General features: G+C 38.1%; 1 protein-coding gene across 1 annotated transcript in view; it reads left to right on the top strand.

Moving 5' to 3' along the window:
- Window positions 1-14222, top strand: part of SEMA3A (semaphorin 3A) — a gene marked incomplete at its 3' end in the record, with an annotated part of 168768 nt that extends 154546 nt beyond the window's left edge. The window contains exons 14-17 of the mRNA XM_082008722.1: window positions 537-694; window positions 4802-4869; window positions 11285-11427; window positions 13767-14222. Of these exons, the coding sequence (XP_081864848.1) occupies window positions 537-694; window positions 4802-4869; window positions 11285-11427; window positions 13767-14222 (825 nt within the window). The remainder of the gene's footprint in view (window positions 1-536; window positions 695-4801; window positions 4870-11284; window positions 11428-13766) is intronic.
- Between the last annotated feature and the right edge of the window lie 6949 nt (window positions 14223-21171).

Raw genomic sequence — 21171 nt, forward strand, 5'->3', positions numbered from 1 at the left:
ATGTTTCAATTAGAGTATGTGACCTAAAGAAAAGAGTATGAAGCATCAGAATTAACAGACAAAGAAGTGCATGCGTGGCAGCACTTCCAAGCTGAAATATCTTATCATCAGTCTGAAATAATTTACTTTATGTTTTCCCCCACAAATACACAAATCAAAGTTGTATATAGGAAATTTACATTAAAGTTGTTTTTCTTTAAATTCAAAAGCGTATTCTCCATTGTGTTTTGTCACTGACTGTAGTGCTTCTCCAGTGCCGGGATCTGAATACAAAATAAAAAAAGAGTACTTTAAATTTTTTTACTGTTTAGAGAAGTCACCAAGACCATCACAGAAAAATCAACCTTTTTCCTATTTGTTTTTTTTATCCTGAGGACAATTCTGTTCTCATTCCTTTAGTGTACATCAGGATCATGATTCTTTGTTGCATTTGTAATGGTCCTAACATATTGCTATATAACTTTTTTATGTTTTCCTAGCAAAAAACTTGTCATTTGCTTTTTTTAAATTTTTTTTTTTTTAAACTTTTGTAACAGCAACAGCTTTACATTGGCTCAGCCACTGGAGTTTCACAGCTTCCTTTACACCGCTGTGATGTGTATGGAAAAGCATGTGCTGAGTGTTGCCTTGCAAGAGACCCTTACTGTGCCTGGGATGGTTCATCTTGCTCACGTTATTTCCCCACTGCTAAGAGGTAGGGACAGTTTCAGATGTCTGCATGGTTTGCTATTTGTTTTAACTGATGGTCTCAATATGACCAGAGGGCTTTGGAGATTTTTCATGGGATGGTTAACCGGAGCCCATTCTCTTCCAAAGAAAACATAATTGTGCGAGTTACAAGTAATATGAAGTCTTGGTTGATTTAAAGTGAACACTGCTACTTCTTGGGTTGGCTTAAAAAGCTGTTGTAAAAAAACATTCAGAAAAGAGTTGTCTCTGAAATGGATTCATAACTTTATATTCACTAATAAACAGTAAAAAGAAAAAATACCCTTTCTGTAGCATGAGGAGGGGGTTTGATATTAAAAGAACTACGTGCCCAAGTAAATTACCCTGCATTTTCATGAATTTTAATTCAAAGGAAATATTAATAAATTGTTTGGACATGAATGGAAAGTTATTTTTTAGTGTTATATAGCATTATTTTTCTTATTCAAGTATAACTTGTATGTGTTGATGTGTGTCTAAATGCTACCAGATCGGAACAATCACTATTTTATATTCACGCTGCACTGATGCTAAAGGCTTTGCAATGCAAAGGTTAAGGGAAAACAGACTCTGCAAGTGAAAAATACAACTTTTATGAAATATTTACAAGTCCTAGTTGCCTGATCTGAAGATTTAAAATAATATTTTCCTTACCTGCCTTTATCTCTGAAATTCTTTCTCTTAAAGTATATAAGCTAGTTACTGAATAGCTCTTAGCTACTGAAGCAGAAATTAGGAATAACTGAATTGATAGTCACTTGTAAATAAAAACAGACGATGGTGTAGTTTTGAGATTCCCATGATAAATTGGCTAAAATGATAAAAAAGTGCTCACATTAAATCGAGTATGCCAAACACCTTGCACTTATGAAGAAACAAAGAATCCAAGACCTTATACACACAAGGGTTTATATACATAAAATTAATGGTAGCAAATACTTAGTTGAGAATGTCAAGACTCCAAATTCCAGATTTGTATTGGTTGATGCAGGAGGTGAAATGTGGTAAAGGGTGGGAAGTAGTATTTGTCACAGAGTTTTCAGATGGAGGGGATTAAAATTTCAAGGTTTGCATTACAATGTACCCTAAACAAATACTGATGACAAAAAAAAAGCTGCTTATGGAACATCAGGTTCTATTTTTACACCAGAAAACAGGGTTAATCTGAGACAAGCTTTTTATGAAATTCTTTAGAAAATAATTAAAAAGGAGAAGCTGAATTCATCCCAAAAGAAGAGCTGGTCAAATTTTCTCAGCTGCATGGGCTAAATTCAAATTTGTGGTGGGAGCACAGCAGTTTTTCTGGAGGAGGAGGAGGAGGAAAGAGAGGAGAGGGAACAGTGAGGTTTTCAAGGAGAGTCTAAGAGATTGATTTGATCTTAACGTTTTAAGGGTTAGAAGTCAGTGTGGTTGAGTACTGCCTCTGAGTCAAAGGAGACAGTAAGGTCAGGAATCACTGAATCACTCTTCTCTGCTACCTCCTTACTAATCTTAATGCCTGAACCTCATCCTTTCTCAGCATTCACTAGTACCCATTCCTACTCTCAGCCCAACTCAAGACCCACAGAGCACATCATCCTCTCATTCATCTGCTTACACTGATGGAAGAAATAGGATTCTTTGTCTTTTCCTTACCCATCTCTCCAATTTATTAAATAAACAGCAGACTGAGCTCACTGTTGCCATCAGGGGCAACGGGACTGGGACCTCTTCTTACAAGGGACAGGGTTACTGGGGCTCAACTGGGTTGCACAGATACAGAAAAACCTTGGAGTGCAGAATTACTCTTCTTGAGGCCACTGTGAAAGAAAAAGTAAGTCTTTTCTTTCCTTCCTTTTCCTCACCAAAAAGGGAGTCTGGGATCCTGACAATGCATTCAGAAAAAGCCTCTGTCTCCCGTTTTTCCCTTGACCGCAGCAGCAGCTGCAGAATAAAGGTCTGTGTTACTGGGCGGAGGGGGCTGTTTACCTGGTACCTGCTGTAGCCACTGCCTCAAGCCAGCTTTGGATGTGTGTATGACAAAATCAGCATTGCTGGAAACAGCTTCAATGTCAACATTTTCCTAATAATGAATCCTCGTAATTTTAGGCTCCAGAAGTATTGGTAAAGTTGATTCCTGAAGCAATTGCACAGATTGCTTTACTAATAGTTGGTTTGGGGTTTTGTTTTTCGGTTTTTTTTTTTTTTTCCTCTTCTTTTTTAAAAAGGAGATTTTATGAGCCGTTATTATAATTTACTTCTCTTTCTTTGTGTATTTTACAAGTCTAAATGACAGTTCAGAGCTCCTGTAGTGTGTCCACTTAACTTTACCCCAGATATGTTCTGGTTCATATTTCATAAATCATCGTGTTGATACAATGATGATATGTGCAACATTTTCCTGAGATTCTAACTAAACATCTCATCCAAACTCCACTGACAGTAATATGAGTTGTTCCACAGACTTCTTTTCTACAAATAGCATCCTATAAATATGCCGCATTTCAAAATTTAGGAAGGAATAACAAAATTTTATGGTTCCTTATGTTTTGGTGTATTTTTATTCATTGGTAATGAGTAATATGAAGATGATATCTGAAATTAGGATTAGTACATTTCATGAATCATATATCAATCAACAGAAGGTTTCTTCTTATTAAAGCATGCTAATTCCCTAGGATAATTAAGAGAAGTTTTTATTCAGAAAGCTATAAATATGCACATTCTGAATTGTTTTTTTCAAACAATAAAAAAACCCCTGTTGCCATACTTAACTAATTTCAGTTTTAACATTTCAGTAGTTTTCAGTGGGAAAAAAAAGGCTAAAATCTTTCCTCCAAGAGGAGTCAGCTGTACAGTTGACGGTGCCTCTGTGAGAACTCTTAGTATGTGCTGATGCTGGGCTGTTAGTGAGAGTCTGAAAACAGGGCTGGAAGAGAGATGGTCTCTGTACTGCAGAACAATGGCTTTTTAAAAATGTGGGCTGTTGTCACAAGGGAGTGACCAACAGTGCTTTTTACAAGGCTACTTGACTTTTGCATATCCGTTGCTGGATGCCATAATCTGAAATCACAGCATTGTTCAGCAGCCTAATCCTCTTTGTTCTCTTCTAATTTTGCAAGCCCGCAGGCTTTCTCTGATTCCTAAAGTAAAGTGCTCACACTTGAAACACATCTTTGTTTGCCTTGTTCTTTTTCTTTTTTTATATGAAACGCTTTTCTCTGGCTCAGTTGAGTTTTGTGTCACAGCTATTTAAATAAAAATAGGAGCAGACAAAGAGAGAAAAACAAATGCAAAATAAAACGCCATTAAAAAGCTTTCTTCTGTGAAATACAACACTTTTTAGCACAGATCAATACGTTTTCCAAAAGAGCCAGTGGAAAACAAGCTGGGGAAAGAATATACTATGTTAAATGGACATGCAATAAAAGCTGGAACCCAGACTCAAGCTACAAAGGATGGAATAAATGACATTTCAAAATCTTCACATTCAAGTATTTAATTCTGTTTATTCTAAGGACAAAGGAATTTACAACAGTTTTGGAAAATGTTTTATCAGAAATGTTTTGGTGAGATCTGTAGTGGCTGAAATATCTATGTATTTCAATTTAGATTTTGTAGGAAATACAGGACTTTGACATTCTTTCAGAGCCATCCATCCTATGATTTCATTTTGGGTAAAAGATGCCGTGATACTTAAATTATTCTGTACTTGCAGAAAAGCTGGAGCTTCTTCATGGTTTTTGATGCATGTTAAAAAGTACTGTATATACTTTGATCACTTAGAAGTCCCTATATCTATGAATCAAGTAGTGAATTCTTCTGTGATCAATATTGCCAATGCAGTTAAAATAAACTTCATAGGCTCAGTGCAAGGGATAGGTATTTACCAGTTTCTGAAGACTTTACCTGTAAGAGTAAAGGCTGATTCTACAAACTGTGACAATTCATAGAATATAGTAGTAGCAATATTATTTCCTTCCTAGTGTTGTTTAGGTGCACTTGTGACCTGTGTAATTATATATATGTTCCATTTGTTCCTCTTCAGTCATGGCAAATGTGAATGCTGACCACTGAGAAGGTCATTAACAGTTTTCAAATGTGATATTTGCAGACGTACTAGAAGACAAGACATCCGAAATGGAGACCCACTAACCCACTGCTCAGACCTGCAGCATCATGGTGAGTTACGGGTTTGACTGAAGTACAACTAATTTGTATGTAATTTACAGACTGCATGAGAAGAGTAAGAAGCTCATGAATGATTTGTTGGTGAAATTGTCTTGAACATCTGGGAAAAATGAATATAATATATCATTATCCCAATTTAGATTGCTTAAAATGTCCTGGACCAGACACTAAAGGCTGGGGTTTTTTGTTGTTTTTCCTCAAGTTAACAGTTTTAAGCATCTCAGTTTTTCTGCTTCACTTATAATACTATACCGTCATGCTAGCATATTACATAAGAAAAGAGTCATATCTCCTTCAGAACAGCAAGAAGTATGTACATGTTGCTTCATATAGTTTGCATAGGATGATAATCAAACGCATAATTAACTACCTTGGCTACGTATAGAATGGTCTTTGTTGTAGGTGCCGCACTAGCAGCCATTAAGGTCAGGATGTTCCTTTCAGCAGACCTGCCCTGTGTGCTTTCAGCATGGATTTTCTTTGTCATCTTTTGGTTTTGTTTTTTGTTGGTTGTTCCATTTTCACAATGTATTGATCAGGCTTCCTTTATTGAATTGTTTGGCTGATAAACTTCTCACAGTTACTTATTTGTTGCCAAACTCTTCAGAAGGTCTTCACTCAGGAAACGAAAAATGTCACTTTGCCATAAGTGAACACTTAGGCAATACTTCCCTCTGCTGGAAAAAATGATTACTCATGTATGTGGTACATCTATAATAACAGTTAAACCACTGTACAGATTTCTGGGATAAATAAAGGAGTGGCTGAAAATGGAGATACCTCAAAACCCTCATGTCTTTCCAGTCCTTGTAAAAGCAAGAATGATAACTAGTCCAAAGTTGTACTTTTGTGTCAGCTATAATTCACAACCACTATGTTTCAGTAATAGTTTTCTCTATCTTCCTTTTTAATAATTTGAAACTTGCAGCTAACATTACTATAGCTTTTCTTTTTAATTCTTGATTATCAGACTCAGGCCAAGCTGTTCAGTTGGGAAAAGGATTTGGAAAACTGCATGAAAAGATTATGATCAATATGCAGATGTCACATTTTGAGAACTCATGAATGCACAATTAGCTTAGATTTGAACTAGTCAATGTGGACTAGTAGAAAGTTCACATTTTCAGTTGCATGCTACCTATTAATGCTTATACAGTGCAGATGAGAACATCCATATATTAAAGTTGAGACAACACTTTCAGTTCCCCAACAGGAAAATTTCACTAGGGACTAAACTAGCAGAAGTATGTCTTAGCTTTATCTTTTTACTATCTGGACATTTTACTCATGAGTAAAATGATGATCTGGGCTACCACATGTCCTTTTTTTTTTTAATGTTCTCTTGCCCTTCCTAGCTGTGATTTCTACAACTGTAGATCCGTTCTTCATAGACAAGAAAAGGATTTCAAAACACTTTGTTTTTTATATCTTCCCATATTTGGTAAATATATTTGTCTGAAAAGATATCTTCTGTCCAAAAGGAAGAGAGTAATCCAGCACAGTTGTTTCATTACAACGATCATGAGAATGCAAATTCAGGAATAAGCTACTATATGTGGTACACCTGATCACAAGGAGCTTTAATACAGCTTTGTCAAAATGAGCAGAGCAAGTACGAGACAAGATATCACGGAAAGTTTTACTTAATGGTGAAATGAAGGGAGCATGATTAGAAGAATCATTAATTTACAAAAAATACTGAGGGAATGCAGTTCTAGGTCCTAGACTTTACGGATGCACTGTCAAAATACTTTACTTAATGAATGTTTTAGATTGTTCTTGAGTAAAATTTTCTCAAAATTAATTCTGAGTTGTAAGTCTATAACATTTTCCTATATTTACTTGTCATTTACATGTGATCATTCATTGTAGAGGCAGTTGCATGGCCCATAAACTTCCTATGCCAACTTATGCTGAGTTTTTTCCTTGGTTATGACTAGTAGTTTCCTGGACTGATGAAGTCAGGATGAAGAACTGAGTTTGTCTATAGCCAAAAAAAAGCTCCAGCAATCATTTACTACTTGTCTACTGTTGTGGTTTAGCGTCAGCCAGCAACTAAGTACCACACAGCTGCTCGCTCACTCCCTCCTCCCCCAGTGGGATGGGGTAGGGAATTCAGAAAAAACTTGTGGGTTGAGATAAAAACAGTTTAATAGGACAGCAAGAGAGAAGGACACAACAATGATAACAACAATAATAATATCGACAAAGGAATGTACAAGAACAAGTGATGCCCAATACAGCAATTGCTCACCACATGGTGATTGATAGCCCATCCCCAAGCAGCGATTCCCGCCCCCCAGCTAACTCCAGTTTATGTACTGGGCATGATGTTGTACGGTAGGGAATATCTCTTTGGCCAGCCTGGGTCAGCTGTCCTGGACGTGTCCCCTCCAGCTTCCCGTGCACCCCCAGCCTTCTTGCTAGCAGCCCAGCACGATAAGCTGGACTGTCCTTGACTACTTACCAACAGCTCAAAACATCAGCATGCTATCAACACTTTCTCATCCCAAATCCAAAACACAGCCTTATGCTAGCTTCTGTGAAGAAAACCAACTCTATCCTGGCTGAAACCAGGACATCTACACATTCCTTTGCAGTAACTGCCAGTTGATTCTCCATGTGAACCAACAGAAACAAGAAAAAAAATACAATCTCTTAGTATATATCTCAAAGACATTGCAGAAACTTACTTTGATATCAGTCTAAAGCAATAGTGCTTTTAATAAGATTTAGGTAGATCTTTCAGTTGCCCTTATGTGCAAATGTTTAAGAAACAGTATAAAATGACTACACAGCAACATTACAGGGGGCTGTACAGGTGTTTGGCCAGACATTAATGCTTAAATCTAAAAGCATGGTCACCTTTGTGTCACCTAAAGAAAAATTTTATTTAAACGTAATGTACTAGTGCTACCAAGAAATTAATCAAGTTCTTTTTCTGAAGAATTTGTAAATGAAGAGTCACATTTTTGTAGGTGATTTATCACAAGGGAAGCTCAAAGAATCACTCTGAATTTTACTGTACAGTGAGATTCATTCATCTGCAAAGAAATCCTGGTATAAGTACTTAGCCTTTTGTACTTCGGTTATGTCAGAAATTATGTATTTAAAGGACATATATCAGGTTAGTAAACTGATACTGCTGTTGGGTTCATTTTGGGAATTACATCTCTCAGACAGGATTTTGGGTTGAATTTCATAATCAACTTCATGACTTCTGTAGTTTTCTAATTCCTCCAGCTGCTCTTCTGAACTTCTCAGACTTTCATTCTTCCTCCTAGTCACTTCAGTTTCTCCCTCAGTCCCAGAACTGCACTCTGCTCCTGTGATTATTCCATCACTCTACTTACTTTTTTGCACTCCACGTGCTCAATATTACATGAACTTTATAGATATTTCTGAACCTGCTTTCTGTTCCCTTAAATCATGGAAATGGAATTTGAAGCATATCTTAAATCCTTCCTTTCTCATTGCATGACTGTCACCCATACTATGTTTTCTGAAGCTGTGAGGAAATTTAAAGGGGGCTTCTGCCACTTTCCATGGTGATCTCTAACATGCCAGACATCTAGAATGCCATGGACCAGATCCAAGAAAACATTCATAAGTTTGAAATGGTGTCAGAGCACCCACCTTCAAGGTAACTTCCACGAAAAGTTGTGACTAGCTTTTTAGATACTAAGAATACTTAGAAACTAAAAATGATCAGAGGAATGGGACACCTCTCCTATGAAGAAAGACTGAGAGAGTTGGGATTGTTTACCTGGAAAAGAAAAGGCTCCAGGGACACTTTGTTGAAGCCTTCCAGTATGGGGGCTTTTAAGAAAGATGGGGACAAACATTTTAGCAGGGCCTTTTGCAATAGCACAAGGGGTAATGGTTTTAAACTGGAAGAGGGCAGCTTTAGACAAGATATAGGGGAGAAATTTTTCACAGCGAAGATGGTGAAACCCTGGCACAGATTGCCCAGAGAGGTGGTAGATGCCCCATCCCTGGAAGTATTCAATGTCAGGTTGGATGGGGCTCTGAGCAACCCGATCTAGTTGAAGATGTCCCTGCTCATTGCAGGGGTCATTGGACTAGATGACCTTTGAAGGTCCCTTCCAACCCAAACTATTCTATGATTCTAAGGATATCCTAGGTACCTAAGTTTTCCAGCAGAAACTTCTCTATGTACTTGAAAATATGCTACTGCTCATGGGCAGTAGGACCCCTGCCAAAGAAATATCTATTTTTGTCTTTTGTACTGATATTTACTATCTAGAATGCCGTTCCGTTCGATCTAATGAGACCAGTGTTACATGTGCTCTGCTCCTGCATGATTCATTTGGACTATGTTATGTTCAGGAAAATATAGTCAAGTGCAAGCCACCTAATTGTAACCTGCTGGTTAAATCAGCTATTTAGGATGTGGGAGGAGAGAACTCAAAGTCCACTTAGGCTTTGAAGACTGACTTGATAGCTCTACTTTCAATACAAACACGCAAACTATCAGATGGGTCTTGTTGAAGCTGGGTCATTCTGCAACCATGATTCAAAGTTCATGGAACCTGGGAGAGAAGAATTGGAATAGAACATGCATCCTAGAGTGAAATCTTGTGTTTCCATCCTTTATTCTGGAAGCCTGGAAATCTCTGTTTCACAGAAGCGCATTGCTGGAGCAGTAACGTATGTGTCCCAGGCTATAAAAGGGGTCATTTCCTACTGCCTGTCTTATGCTGCAGCCCTACATGTGCTATCAGTTGTGGATCCCAGTTCAGACATCAAACTTCCTCTTGTTGACTATTTGAGGATCTTTGTCTGCCTGACAAATTCACCCATGCTCCATCTCAGACCTTTCCACTGGTACTTTTGGTTACATTCTCTTCCAGCTTTCTTGCCCTTCTCTTGCTGCTTTGCTTTCTCATTCATTCCTCCATTGCTCCCCATCTTCCTGGGCCAAAGCTGCACTGACATTCTTCATAGGGATGTGGTTTGTGGTTTCTGAGAAATGTCATAAAAGTTCTTTCACTTAGTTGTTTATATAGCACCCCACTTACTTGCTGGAAAGGTTCACAATCCAGCAGAGGAACGCAAACTAACCCATTCCCTGTTTCTATAGTGTTAATAGGCCGTTTGATCTTTCCTTACTGAGAACTGCTCAAGCACCAGTTCCTATTTTGTCCCCCATCCCTTCTTCCCATCCTCTCTCAGGGCTGCAACTCATTTTGGAAAGACATATGATTGCTGTATCAACATAAATCAGGAGCTCAATTTTATTTTTACCTTTGGCTCAGTCATCTAGCAAACAGCCTGTGTTTGCTAAACAACGTGGCCAATATGATAAAGGCACAGTGAAAGCAAACATAACTTGACACAGGGTTTAGCTGAGAAGATTTTGATTAGACATCATTTTCCTGTTAAAACATATAAAAAGTTCTTTAAAGATCTCCAGAACTAAAGATTAAAAGTGGAAAATTGAAAGAATGACAAATAATGGCAAAGAGACAGGAAACCCCATGAGATCAACATAGTGTTAAAGAGCATACCAACCCCATCCACGCTCCAGAATTATTATACTGTTGCCACTTAAGTCCATAACAGTATTTTAAAGAGCTAAGGTGGAGAGTAAGGTGGAGAAATATGATGCTTTACAGCCTCTGCGGTATTGGAGAAGAATCAAATGCCATATAAGTCCTATAGGTATGTGATATTTCCAGCAAGTTGATGAATATCTTGAAACATTGTTGTTACAAAAGGAAGTAATTTATTTAACTTTCTTTTTCCCCTCCCATAATGACTGGTTTATTAACCTCATTACATTTCCATAAATTATATCAGTATGAAAGGAAATGATTAATTGAAGATTGTTTCCTCAAAATCATTATTCCTGGTCATTAACAGCTTCAGCAAACTGCAGTGCCATATAATCTAAACACATTATACTACTTTTAAATAGCCTCATGTTTTATTACTTTGCTCTAAAGTATTATGATCATAGAGCCCAGGAGGCATCATTACAGACATTCCACAACTACACCCTGAGTTTTCTCACTGCATACAGTTTGCTATTAAAAATTCTTGTCGTGTCCTAGATGTTTTCCTTGAAGAATAATAATGAGGTTTACAAAAAATTTCACAATGAAATTGATTAACTTCACATATTGATATGTTAACAGCTGTTAGGATTTAAAATACAAAACTAATTAAAAAAAAAAAACAACTACCAGGGATCCTTACAAAGACAGAGATGTTGATGGAGATTTTCCAAATAGCATGCTGATATGGGGAATTTTTTCTTTTAAGGTTTTTATCTTTAGACACCTTAAGGGAGCCCAACTTCTAAACAAATAAATTCACCTATCAATTAAGATTTTTCTTTCCTGGTAATTTTCATTCTTTTTTTCTTTTTCTTGTTTTACAGATAACCCAAGTGCTCAGACCCTGGAGGAAAAGATTATTTATGGAGTAGAGAATAGCAGCACTTTCCTTGAGTGCAGTCCAAAATCTCAGCGTGCTGTAGTCTACTGGCAGTTCCAGAAGCAAAATGATGACCGCAAAGAAGAGGTACAGTAGAAAAAATTAAGAAGTGCAACTAGTCTTCTCTATGAAGATATACTTGAACCTGAATCCTTCCCAGAATACTGTCCATTTGTATTTTAGTTTAGCAGAATTTCTCTGGAATCTTATAATTTCTCTTGTTCTTCACTATAGTCTTATTCTCATCACCGTAAAATCCCATCAGCTCTCTAATAAGTGTCACAGGCTGTTACATCAGAAAACATTCATATCTTCTCCCTGGTCAGACACCTTCCAAACACACTCAGAAATACAAAAAGGTAGTATGCTATATAAGTGCCACCTAAAGCATCATACAAGGGTTATATTGAATTTAAGGATTACAAAAACCTTAAACTGCCTCTAAAAAAAAGTCTAACTGCATTCATCTAATTATACTGTTTGACTGAAACATGGTCTAACAGGAACATTTACTACATAGTGCGTGCTCTAATACTTTACTGTAGATAAGACAGAGACAGAGTGAAGAGCGGGAAACTGTAGTGGACACAAGGGTATGAAAACATACTTTTTTATCATCAACAACAATACTCATAGAGTCAAAAATCACTGATTTTCTCTGCTTGCAATGCACTAAGCTGTTACTTTATTTTTCTCCTTCTCTTGTCACCAACATTCTTACTCTATTACTCACTCTGGTTCTCAAGTCATGTAATTATCAAGCTAGGTCACACATATCTTAAAAGAATATAATATACATTGGTAGGTAGGGAGATCAAAATAGGAAACAAAAACTTGTTTGTTACATTGAAGTATTTGTAAAGATACCCAAAGTACTCTGAAGCATTTTTTTTAAAGCATGTACTAAATACTTAGTTATATTATCAGCTTTAGATATTTTTGCTGTTTACCTTATTTGCATAAGCAGTAACTTATTTAGAATAATTCTTCTTACTGGAGAAGGCAGCAGGCAGGTTTGTGCCCTTTCTGTCTGCAGCGACGTGCATTCGAAGAATGAAATTATATTCTAGATATTAATTAATTCAGAAAAATACAGTATTTTGGACAGCTGCTTTTTTCATATTAAAATTTTGAGGTTTAATCCTTGTTGTTTCTTTGTAAATTCTCCACTTACTCAGAACTCACTTCTATGCCTAAGGGCTTTTGCAGTAAGGAACAGTAGGAAGACAGAGAACCTTTCCCACAAATATATCATAGAATCATAGAATCCTTGGGTTGGAAGGGACCTTTAAAGGTCATCTAATCCAACCCCCCTGCAATGAACGGGGACATCTTCAACTGGAGCAAGTTGCTCAGAGCCCCGTCCAACCTGACCTGGAATGTTGCCAGGGATGGGGCATCTCCCACATCTCTGGGCAACCTGTGCCTGTATTTCACCACCCTCACTGTGAAAAATTTCTTCCTTAGATCTTGTCTAAATCTACCCTCTTTTATTTTAAAATCATTACCCCTTGTCCTGTTGCAACAGGCCCTGCTAAAATGTTTGTCCTCATCTTTCTTAAAAGCCCCCATACTGCAAGGTTTCAACAAGGTGTCCCCGGAGCCTTCTCTTCTCCAGGCTGAACAACCCCAGTTCTCTCAGCTTGTCCTCATAGGAGCGGTTGTCCATCCCTCTGAGCATTTTTGTGGCCTCCTCTGGCCCCGCTCCAACAGGTCCATGTCTTTCCTGTGTTGAGGGCTCCAGAGCTGGACGCAGCACTGCAGGTGGGGTCTCACCAGAGCGGGGCAGAGGGGCAGAATCCCCTCCCTCGCCCTGCTGGCCGTGCTTCTTGTGATGCAGCCCAGGATACAGTTGTCTTTCTGGGCTGCAAGCGCACATTGCCGGCTCATGTCCAGCTTTCCATCCACCAGTAACCCCAAGTCCTTCTCAGCAGGGCTGCTCTCAATCCCTTCATCCTCCAGCTTGTATTTATACAACCCAGGTACAGGACCCTGCACTTGGCCTTGTTGAACCTCATGAGGTTATATCTAGGCTTGACTAAAAGATAATGATAAATGTGATCTTGGTATTATAGCCGAATGTATCCATGTTGACCCTACTGATTATAGGCTTGCAACTTCTCTAATCTTAGCAGCAAGCCCATCTGACAGAGTTGATACAGATCTTTGTTCAGCAGCAGTAGGGACTAAGGAGTAAATTCTTAATCCCCCAAACTCTTTGCAGTACATCAGTAGTTTTTCCAGAGTATTTGAGCCTTCCACAACTACAGTTTTCCATTGGGGTTTTCCATTCATGTAGTTTTGGGGATTTTTGGCCAAATTTTACCAGCTGAAAGGAGCAGTACTAAGGAACTAGTATGGTTAGAGGATAATTTTGCACTTATATGAAATATAACCATTGAAATAACCACTTTTTTCCAATACAGATAAAAGTGGATGAACACATGATCCGGACAGAACAGGGCTTATTGCTACGAAGTCTTCAACGGAGAGACTCTGGTATCTATATTTGTCATGCTGTGGAACATGGCTTCATGCAAACTTTGCTCAAAGTGACCCTGGAAGTAATTGATACTGATCACCTGGAAGAGCTGCTCCATAAAGAAGAAGATGGTGATGCCTCCAAGACCAAGGATGCTACCAATAGCATGACCCCCAGTCAGAAGATCTGGTATAGAGACTTCATGCAGTTAATCAACCACCCCAATCTCAACACAATGGATGAGTTCTGTGAGCAGGTTTGGAAAAGAGACCGCAAACAACGCCGGCAAAGGCCTGCCAATGCGCAGGTGAATACAAATAAGTGGAAGCACCTACAGGAGAATAAAAAAGGTAGGAACAGGAGGACCCATGAATTTGAGAGGGCACCACGGAGTGTCTGAGCTACATTACCTCTCGGAACCTCATCCAAGTAGAAACTTGTATAGACAGATAACTGGAAAAAAATGCAATATTCATGAACTTTTTCATGGCATTATGTGGATGTTTACAAGAGTGGAAAGTTCAAACAATTTCCACCAGGTTTAAATAAAATCCATTTATAACTTTCCTAGTAAGTCCTTCCTCTCTGCTCTGATTCTAAGACCAGAAAGACCAGAGTTTCAAGGATGATAACTCACCCAGACCTAGCTTACTGCTCAAAAAGTTCTGCAAGCATTCAGCAGGCAAGTTTTGCTTTCTCTTTTTCCTGAGATATAAACAAATTGCTGTATTTCATGCTGTCATCCTAAAGAAAAGAAAAATAAAACCCACCTTTCATCATCAGCACTACCATTTCTGGACTTATATACAAAACTGCATGAACTCATTAAGCTGATGAACGTCTAAACACGTGATTGGACACAAGGATTTTGTTCTTGTTTTGTCTACCAGTTCTCCTGTTTATATGTACTAGAAGAGGAAAAACAACACTGAATGAGATTGTGGAAATCTGAACAACATAAGCCATCCATCATCTGGAAGAACAAATAATGTGGAGTACACTGGCTTACTACTGATGACTTCTTTCAGCTTTGATCTAAAGATGTATTTTATTAAAACTATAATTTAAATGTACCATGAAAAATATGCAGCAAACATTAGCTCTTTTCTAAAATAGATTAGATTTTTTGTCTTAGAAATATTGTGCTTTCTAATTACTGATTTAGAGGAAAAGAGACAACTTCCAATTACGAGCTGCTTTACTCTTCTTTTTGGAAAATCTTCCTGGGGAGCTAGTCACACAGCAGTTAACCTCCTCCCCTCTCAGTAATCTGTATGACATGTAACTTCAAAACAATTTTAAAACTAAGCTATTTTAACACGAAAGTCACTGTATAGCATGGAAGTCTTCTGCATTCTTTTTTTCTAAGTATGGTATTTGAAATGATTCCACTTGTATAATACCTTGCTATAGATTGAACCAATGAAGAGGAGAACATTGATTTTCAGTTGTATATTTTTTTTAATTAAAAAAAGTAAATAACATTAAAATACTCACTACTAACTACACTCTTTCTTTCTTGGTTCGTAAATATTTGTGAATGCTAATATTTAAATACTGTGGCTCATAGACTGTCATATATCCATGAGCAAAGCTCACATTCAGTTTAAGGAGTTCTGTTCCCAGCTCAGTTGTAGAAATATGTCCACACTACTGATTCTCAATGCTCCATTCTTTCTGTGGGCCAGATCACCCAGATGCAAAGAACCAGCACTACACCACGTAAATAATAACCTCAAAGCCAGCTCTCTGTTTTAAGATCTAAGGGACAGTTTTATCTGTGGGCAAAGTCTGCTGCGGTAGTAAAGTGGTGAAGTTCAGCTTACAACTAGTTTATACTAACAGATAATTTGGTCCCACACTTCTGTCTTATTCTATACAGGAGAGCAACAGGGTAAAACAGACAATGTACTGGCACCCTGAGTGTCAGTTTAGAGTTATAAGTAGTGGATTTTTTCACCTCAGCACAGATGTGCCTTTGGTCCCCAGTTCTATGGTGTCCAGTTCTTTTGAGGTCATCTTTCTCCAGCCTCCCATACTTTATCTTGGTAGAGTCCGTAAATGACATAATTTCAAGTAATGTCATTGTGGGGAAAATTACTAGAACAAAGTCCTTAGTTTGCTAAAGAAGGTTTTATATAAAACTGTGTCTGTATTGATGACTGATCTGTTTTGTTGTTATTCACTCCAGATTATTTATCAATATACTACACTATCAGCCTTATCAGATACAATATAACACAATTGTTGTGACAGCTTCTCTCACAGTATGTCCCTGTCTCCTTGCCACTCACTAATTCAGGTATCTTTCTTGACTAGTGAAGCCTTGGCTTCGTGCCTCCATAGAGATTGGGTTTTCACTAACAGCCCAGTCACTTCAGTCCCCTTTGAATCTTTTGCAGGGGATGAACTTGCAAGATCTTTTTTGTCATATAATTCTTTAGCAAAAAATTCATTGAATAGACCAGGACAAGGCTGTAAGGCCATGATTTAGGAAAGCACTTGGGAATTCAGTTTTAAAGCAACTTTAAGTCTCTCATGTTTAATTTAACTCCTGTGAACTTTAATATGACGTTAAATTCCCATGCTTTGATGATGTGCTGAATAGGGATGAATTAAAACATAGGTTCAACTATGTGCTTTCCTGTACAGAAGTGTTAATTTTTCAGCTCAGCTTATGATTACTTTCTGAGCATTGATGTCAGATGAATTATTTAATTGTAATCAAAGAACACTCTTTAGCCTTTTGTGTAGGGCTATTTTGTATCATCGAGTCATTAGAATCCTCTGTGTTACAAAAGGAAACAGTTTTAAAATGAACCTCAGAGAATTCAGTGGGGAAAAAATACAGACTGATTTCAACAAACCCTAAATGACTTTGTTTCCTTTTTTACATATTAATGGAATTGTTGTGTAACTTTTTTTCTCTACCATGCTCATTGCAACTAGTTCTATAACAACTTGCTGCAAAAACTCAAAACAAAACAAATCTCTTTCACCACCCCTGAAGAAGAAACAGATTAAATTAAGTGAGGATTTTAAGATATGTTTTTCTATACAGAGAAAGATAGTCTGTGGGAACAAAATTACAGCAGTTGCATTGTTTTTACCATAATGTGGCTGTCTAATCAGACAATTGATACGATCAGATCTTACAAACTTCAATCCAATTGTCAGAGTCATGAGTAGTCACGTTTATGTGTTTGTATTTGCTTATATACATAAGAAGGTAGAAGGTTAAGCCAGCAGTGGAAATTTTTGATTTTCAGGTTCATATTATGGTTGTTAAAACAGCATTTAATACTGATGTGAGATGAACTTTTTTCAAAGAAAGTAGGCCTTAATGAATTCCTGTATAGGAAGATGCCCTGCAGCTTCAGTAAAATTCATACTCATGTTTGTGTCATTATTGTTTAAAGCAACGTAAGGTTTGAAGACAAAGGTAAAAATGGTATTTCTGTAAATCATCAATAAAACCCTCTAAACCTTTAGTTACAGACTTTAGAAAAAGTAAGTAAAAAGTTGTGTTTAAGCTGGAGAGAAATAAAAGATTTCATTTATAACCAGAAAGATCTATTTTGCTTTGTCTTAAAATACCCATTTGCAAGGAACAAAAATGCATCAAATCTTCTTATTCATCTACACCTTGCACTTGCATGGATCACTGAAGATGGGAATTTGTTATGGTTATGTTAAGCTGTATCATCAAACTAAGACAAGGTGCATCTTTGCAGAACAGAGTTAAATCTTCATGACCCAATAAAGTCACTATGTAAAAAAATAAAATTAAATTAAATGCATGTGAATGCGCATTTACTGATCCTTTTTATGTATTATTTAGTGAATATCAATGGTATGTGTTTAATAGTTCAGTTTTTGCTACCTACACATTAGCCGAAAGAGATGTAAATATTTTTGACTAGATAAGGAGGTACAGTGTAAAGTACTGTTATCTAGAGGTACTCCATTTTGGTGTGTTCAGCATAATACTAAAATGCAAGATTTTGCCACACAGGTGATAAGGTAGTTTATTTGCTATATCAGTGCCAAAGTTGTGCACTTATTCTTTAAGTGCATTCCTCACTGGGTAGTAAATAATTCTACTTCTGTATTTATCACTTCAATTCAGATGGGAACTAGAAAACTGGAGAGAAAAAATGTAATGAAACTGCTGCTGTAAATTATTTCTTTTAGCATGTATTCAGTTGTTAAATAAACATTTCTTCCAAATATTTGAAGTTTGCTGTCTTGTCTGTTTACATGGAAATGTGCCCTGTAACCTTCATGAGCATGTGGAGTGCATTGTTGTCAATATAATGCTATCAATGTATATGAGCTCTATTTACTGGGTGAGAAGGGTTGCTGTTTTTATTAATGTTGTTTATTGTTTCTTTTTGAAGACAACAAACTAATAATGCCTGAAATGAATGCTACAAACTTACCTTCAGCCTATCTGTTAGCACAACTGTGTGGGCTTGTGCAGATAAAGCCACACATCAACACCCCCCCGATGCTACCCATGAACCAAACTGTAAATCCGCCTGGAAGCCACGCAAAACTAGCAAGTTGCTGTACTTGATGAAATTCACTCTGTATGATGCTAATGGGTTAGTGCAGCCACGCTGTTTCCTTTTGGAAACTGGCTTGCACAGACAGCAAGTAGAATAAATCAGGTTCTGTCTGTTATCGACGGACCCTTGTATCCTTAGGTAAATATAGCAGTTGTTTGGAAGTGCCTGGCGGCTGTATCTAAAAGTAATATGCCACAGCACCGAGCATCATGCCAACAGCTAGTAAGACAAATGCTGCCCTGGAAAGCATGAAGTTTAAATTTACCAGAAAAGTGCAAAAAAGAAAGTATCATTATTTCCATTTGGCACATACAGAATTGAAGAATCAACCAGTGGTACTTAATCATCACTAATCCATTCAGCTTTGCCCATGGTCCTTACTGCAAAGCAAAGACAGAGGTGTCCATTGGAAAGGGTGTTGTAAGGATACTTCATGCTTACTACTGTCTTCTGAAGATGAAAATAAGACCTCAGCAGCAGGCAGGCAGCTCAGTGGCATAAAAGATGCCTGCAAATACACCAAGGATAGAATGGATGTGGCAAGCTGTGAATCCACTAACTGAAAGACCAGAGTAAATTCTTTCTGCCTGTCCAGTGCAGCGATTATAAATACTCATAAATAATTGTTTCTGGATGTAGCTATGTTGTGTCCTTTGCTAGAACACCCTGCAGAGCACAGTTAAACTGATTGTCCTCTCTTACTACTTTGCTATATTGCCAGGAATGTCAATGACTAAGCACAGCCTTCATTGACATAGAGTAGGAAGAAAGAAGAAACATTTGGATTTTAATGTTTGTTTATTCATGCAGATATATATATAGTTATATATACACAAACGTTTAAACCACCAGCTTTCACTGAGATTAAATCCCCTTTTCCCTAAAGTATTTGAGGCTCTATATGTAATTCCAGTGCATCTCTGAAGAACACGTTTGGCTGCCTCAGCTATAAATTGTTATAAACGTTTCCTTTGTAAAGACTGAAACACGCTATTCTGTTTCCTTACAGGTCACATTCTCTGAGCTCGCCATCAAATATACATTTAGTGGGAGGCAAAGTTATGATGGCTTTTTCCAAAGCCTAAAACAAAAGCACTATTCTCCCCAGAATGCTCAGTAACAGGATGCAAGTAGATCAGAGTATTAGTGAACCAGCCAGCTTCTTTGGTCCCCGTAAATACTCCAGTGAAAGGTTGGAGGAGCTTAATAGAAAAACTAGAAACTGTGGAGAACAGGCTTTGTTTGGGACTTTATTGTCCTGGAATTTGGAGATATTTTGGAGAACTTTGGGATGATCTGAGCTAAATCCCAAAGCTCTAGTGAAGCAATTTTCACACTGAAAAATCTTCACTTAGGTTAAGAAAGCAACTTCCCTTTCTTTCATAGCTGTTTTTCACCCCTTTAGGAGGAGAGAGGCAGGCGGGAGGGCAGCTGGGGCAGCCCCAGCCCCAGGCTTCAGGCACCTCCCTGGGGCTGGGGACTGAATGTCAGCCCGCAGGTGGACCTGGCTTGGCAAGGCCCATGGACAGGGCTGTGGTGGGGCAGGAGATGGCATCCTATAGCCCCACTGGGGCAGGGACCGATGTGCCCAGGGGCTGGAATGGGGTCCTGGGCCATGGACAGGATGGGGAGCCCCAGGGGTGCAAAAGGACATTAAGGCCCCTGAGTGCACTCGAGCACTGACAGTAGGTCAGTAAACATCCTTACAAGTCCTGTGTTTCCTCTGTGGAGACTCAAGAAAGCGGAGCTGTATCACAGAATCATAGAATCTTAGAATCTTAGAACCATAGAATAGTTTGGGTTGGAAGGGACCTTTAAAGGCCATCTAGTCCAACCCCCTGCACTGAGCAGGGACATCTGCAACAATGTCAGACTGGCCCTTTGAGGCAGTAGGTCTTAGCAAGCAATACAGACACTAATGTGGTGGTGAAGATTAAAACACAAGAACCCTCAACAAATTTTAGGTGTGAGGGAGGTCCTGCTCCCTACTGCTCTATCCTGCTACAAGGTTCTCTGGCCATGAGCTAGGCCTGGTGTTTGCAGCTAAAGAGGCACAAACAGTCCTTCCTGAATTGCTCTTGGTCATCTGAGGTTATTTGTCTTCCAGATTTAGAGATAGTTCTCTGCCTTCTGAAACCCTGCAGCAACCAACAATACCCCAAGAGTACAACTCTGTTTTAATTTAATTGACGCAGTTTTCTGACACTGAAGAAAAAGGTAGAATGTACACCTAAACAGTTACCAAGAATTAATGTGCTCAGGGTTATAATCCTTTTTCTTTGAGCAAAGAAGACCTCACGAAAAAAAAGAGCTAGACCTTCACTCCATGCGTGAGCCAGCCATGTCTGCCAATACAGTAACACATATGCTGAGCTGTGTCTGAGGCACTTTGAACAGGTTTTGAAGGATGAATCTTGTTTCACAAACAAGCCTGATGATTTTTCAGGACGTTTCACCTTACAGCCTGGTGTAAATTAAATCTGATGGTCTGCCCTGGGAACAAAGCTCCTCTTTACACTCCTCAATATAGGGTAACTCTGCAGCCTTTATTACTTTTAAGCTTTGTACAAATATATTATATTCATTTCTGTGGGAGTTTCACAGTCATCTTTTCCTGTGTGTTAGCGTGAATGATGATCATTTACGCAGAGGCAAATGGAGACGCATGTTTCCTCATGGAAAAAGGTAAAGCAACTATGGTAATTCTGCTAGATCCAGTACATCAAGTAAATATCAAATATGACTTGATTTGAATTTCTCATTTCTTGCTATAGCTGG

The sequence above is a fragment of the Phaethon aethereus genome (genome assembly GCF_964289735.1).
Source record: "Phaethon aethereus genome assembly, chromosome: 1".
Classification (NCBI taxonomy): Eukaryota; Metazoa; Chordata; class Aves; order Phaethontiformes; family Phaethontidae; genus Phaethon; species Phaethon aethereus.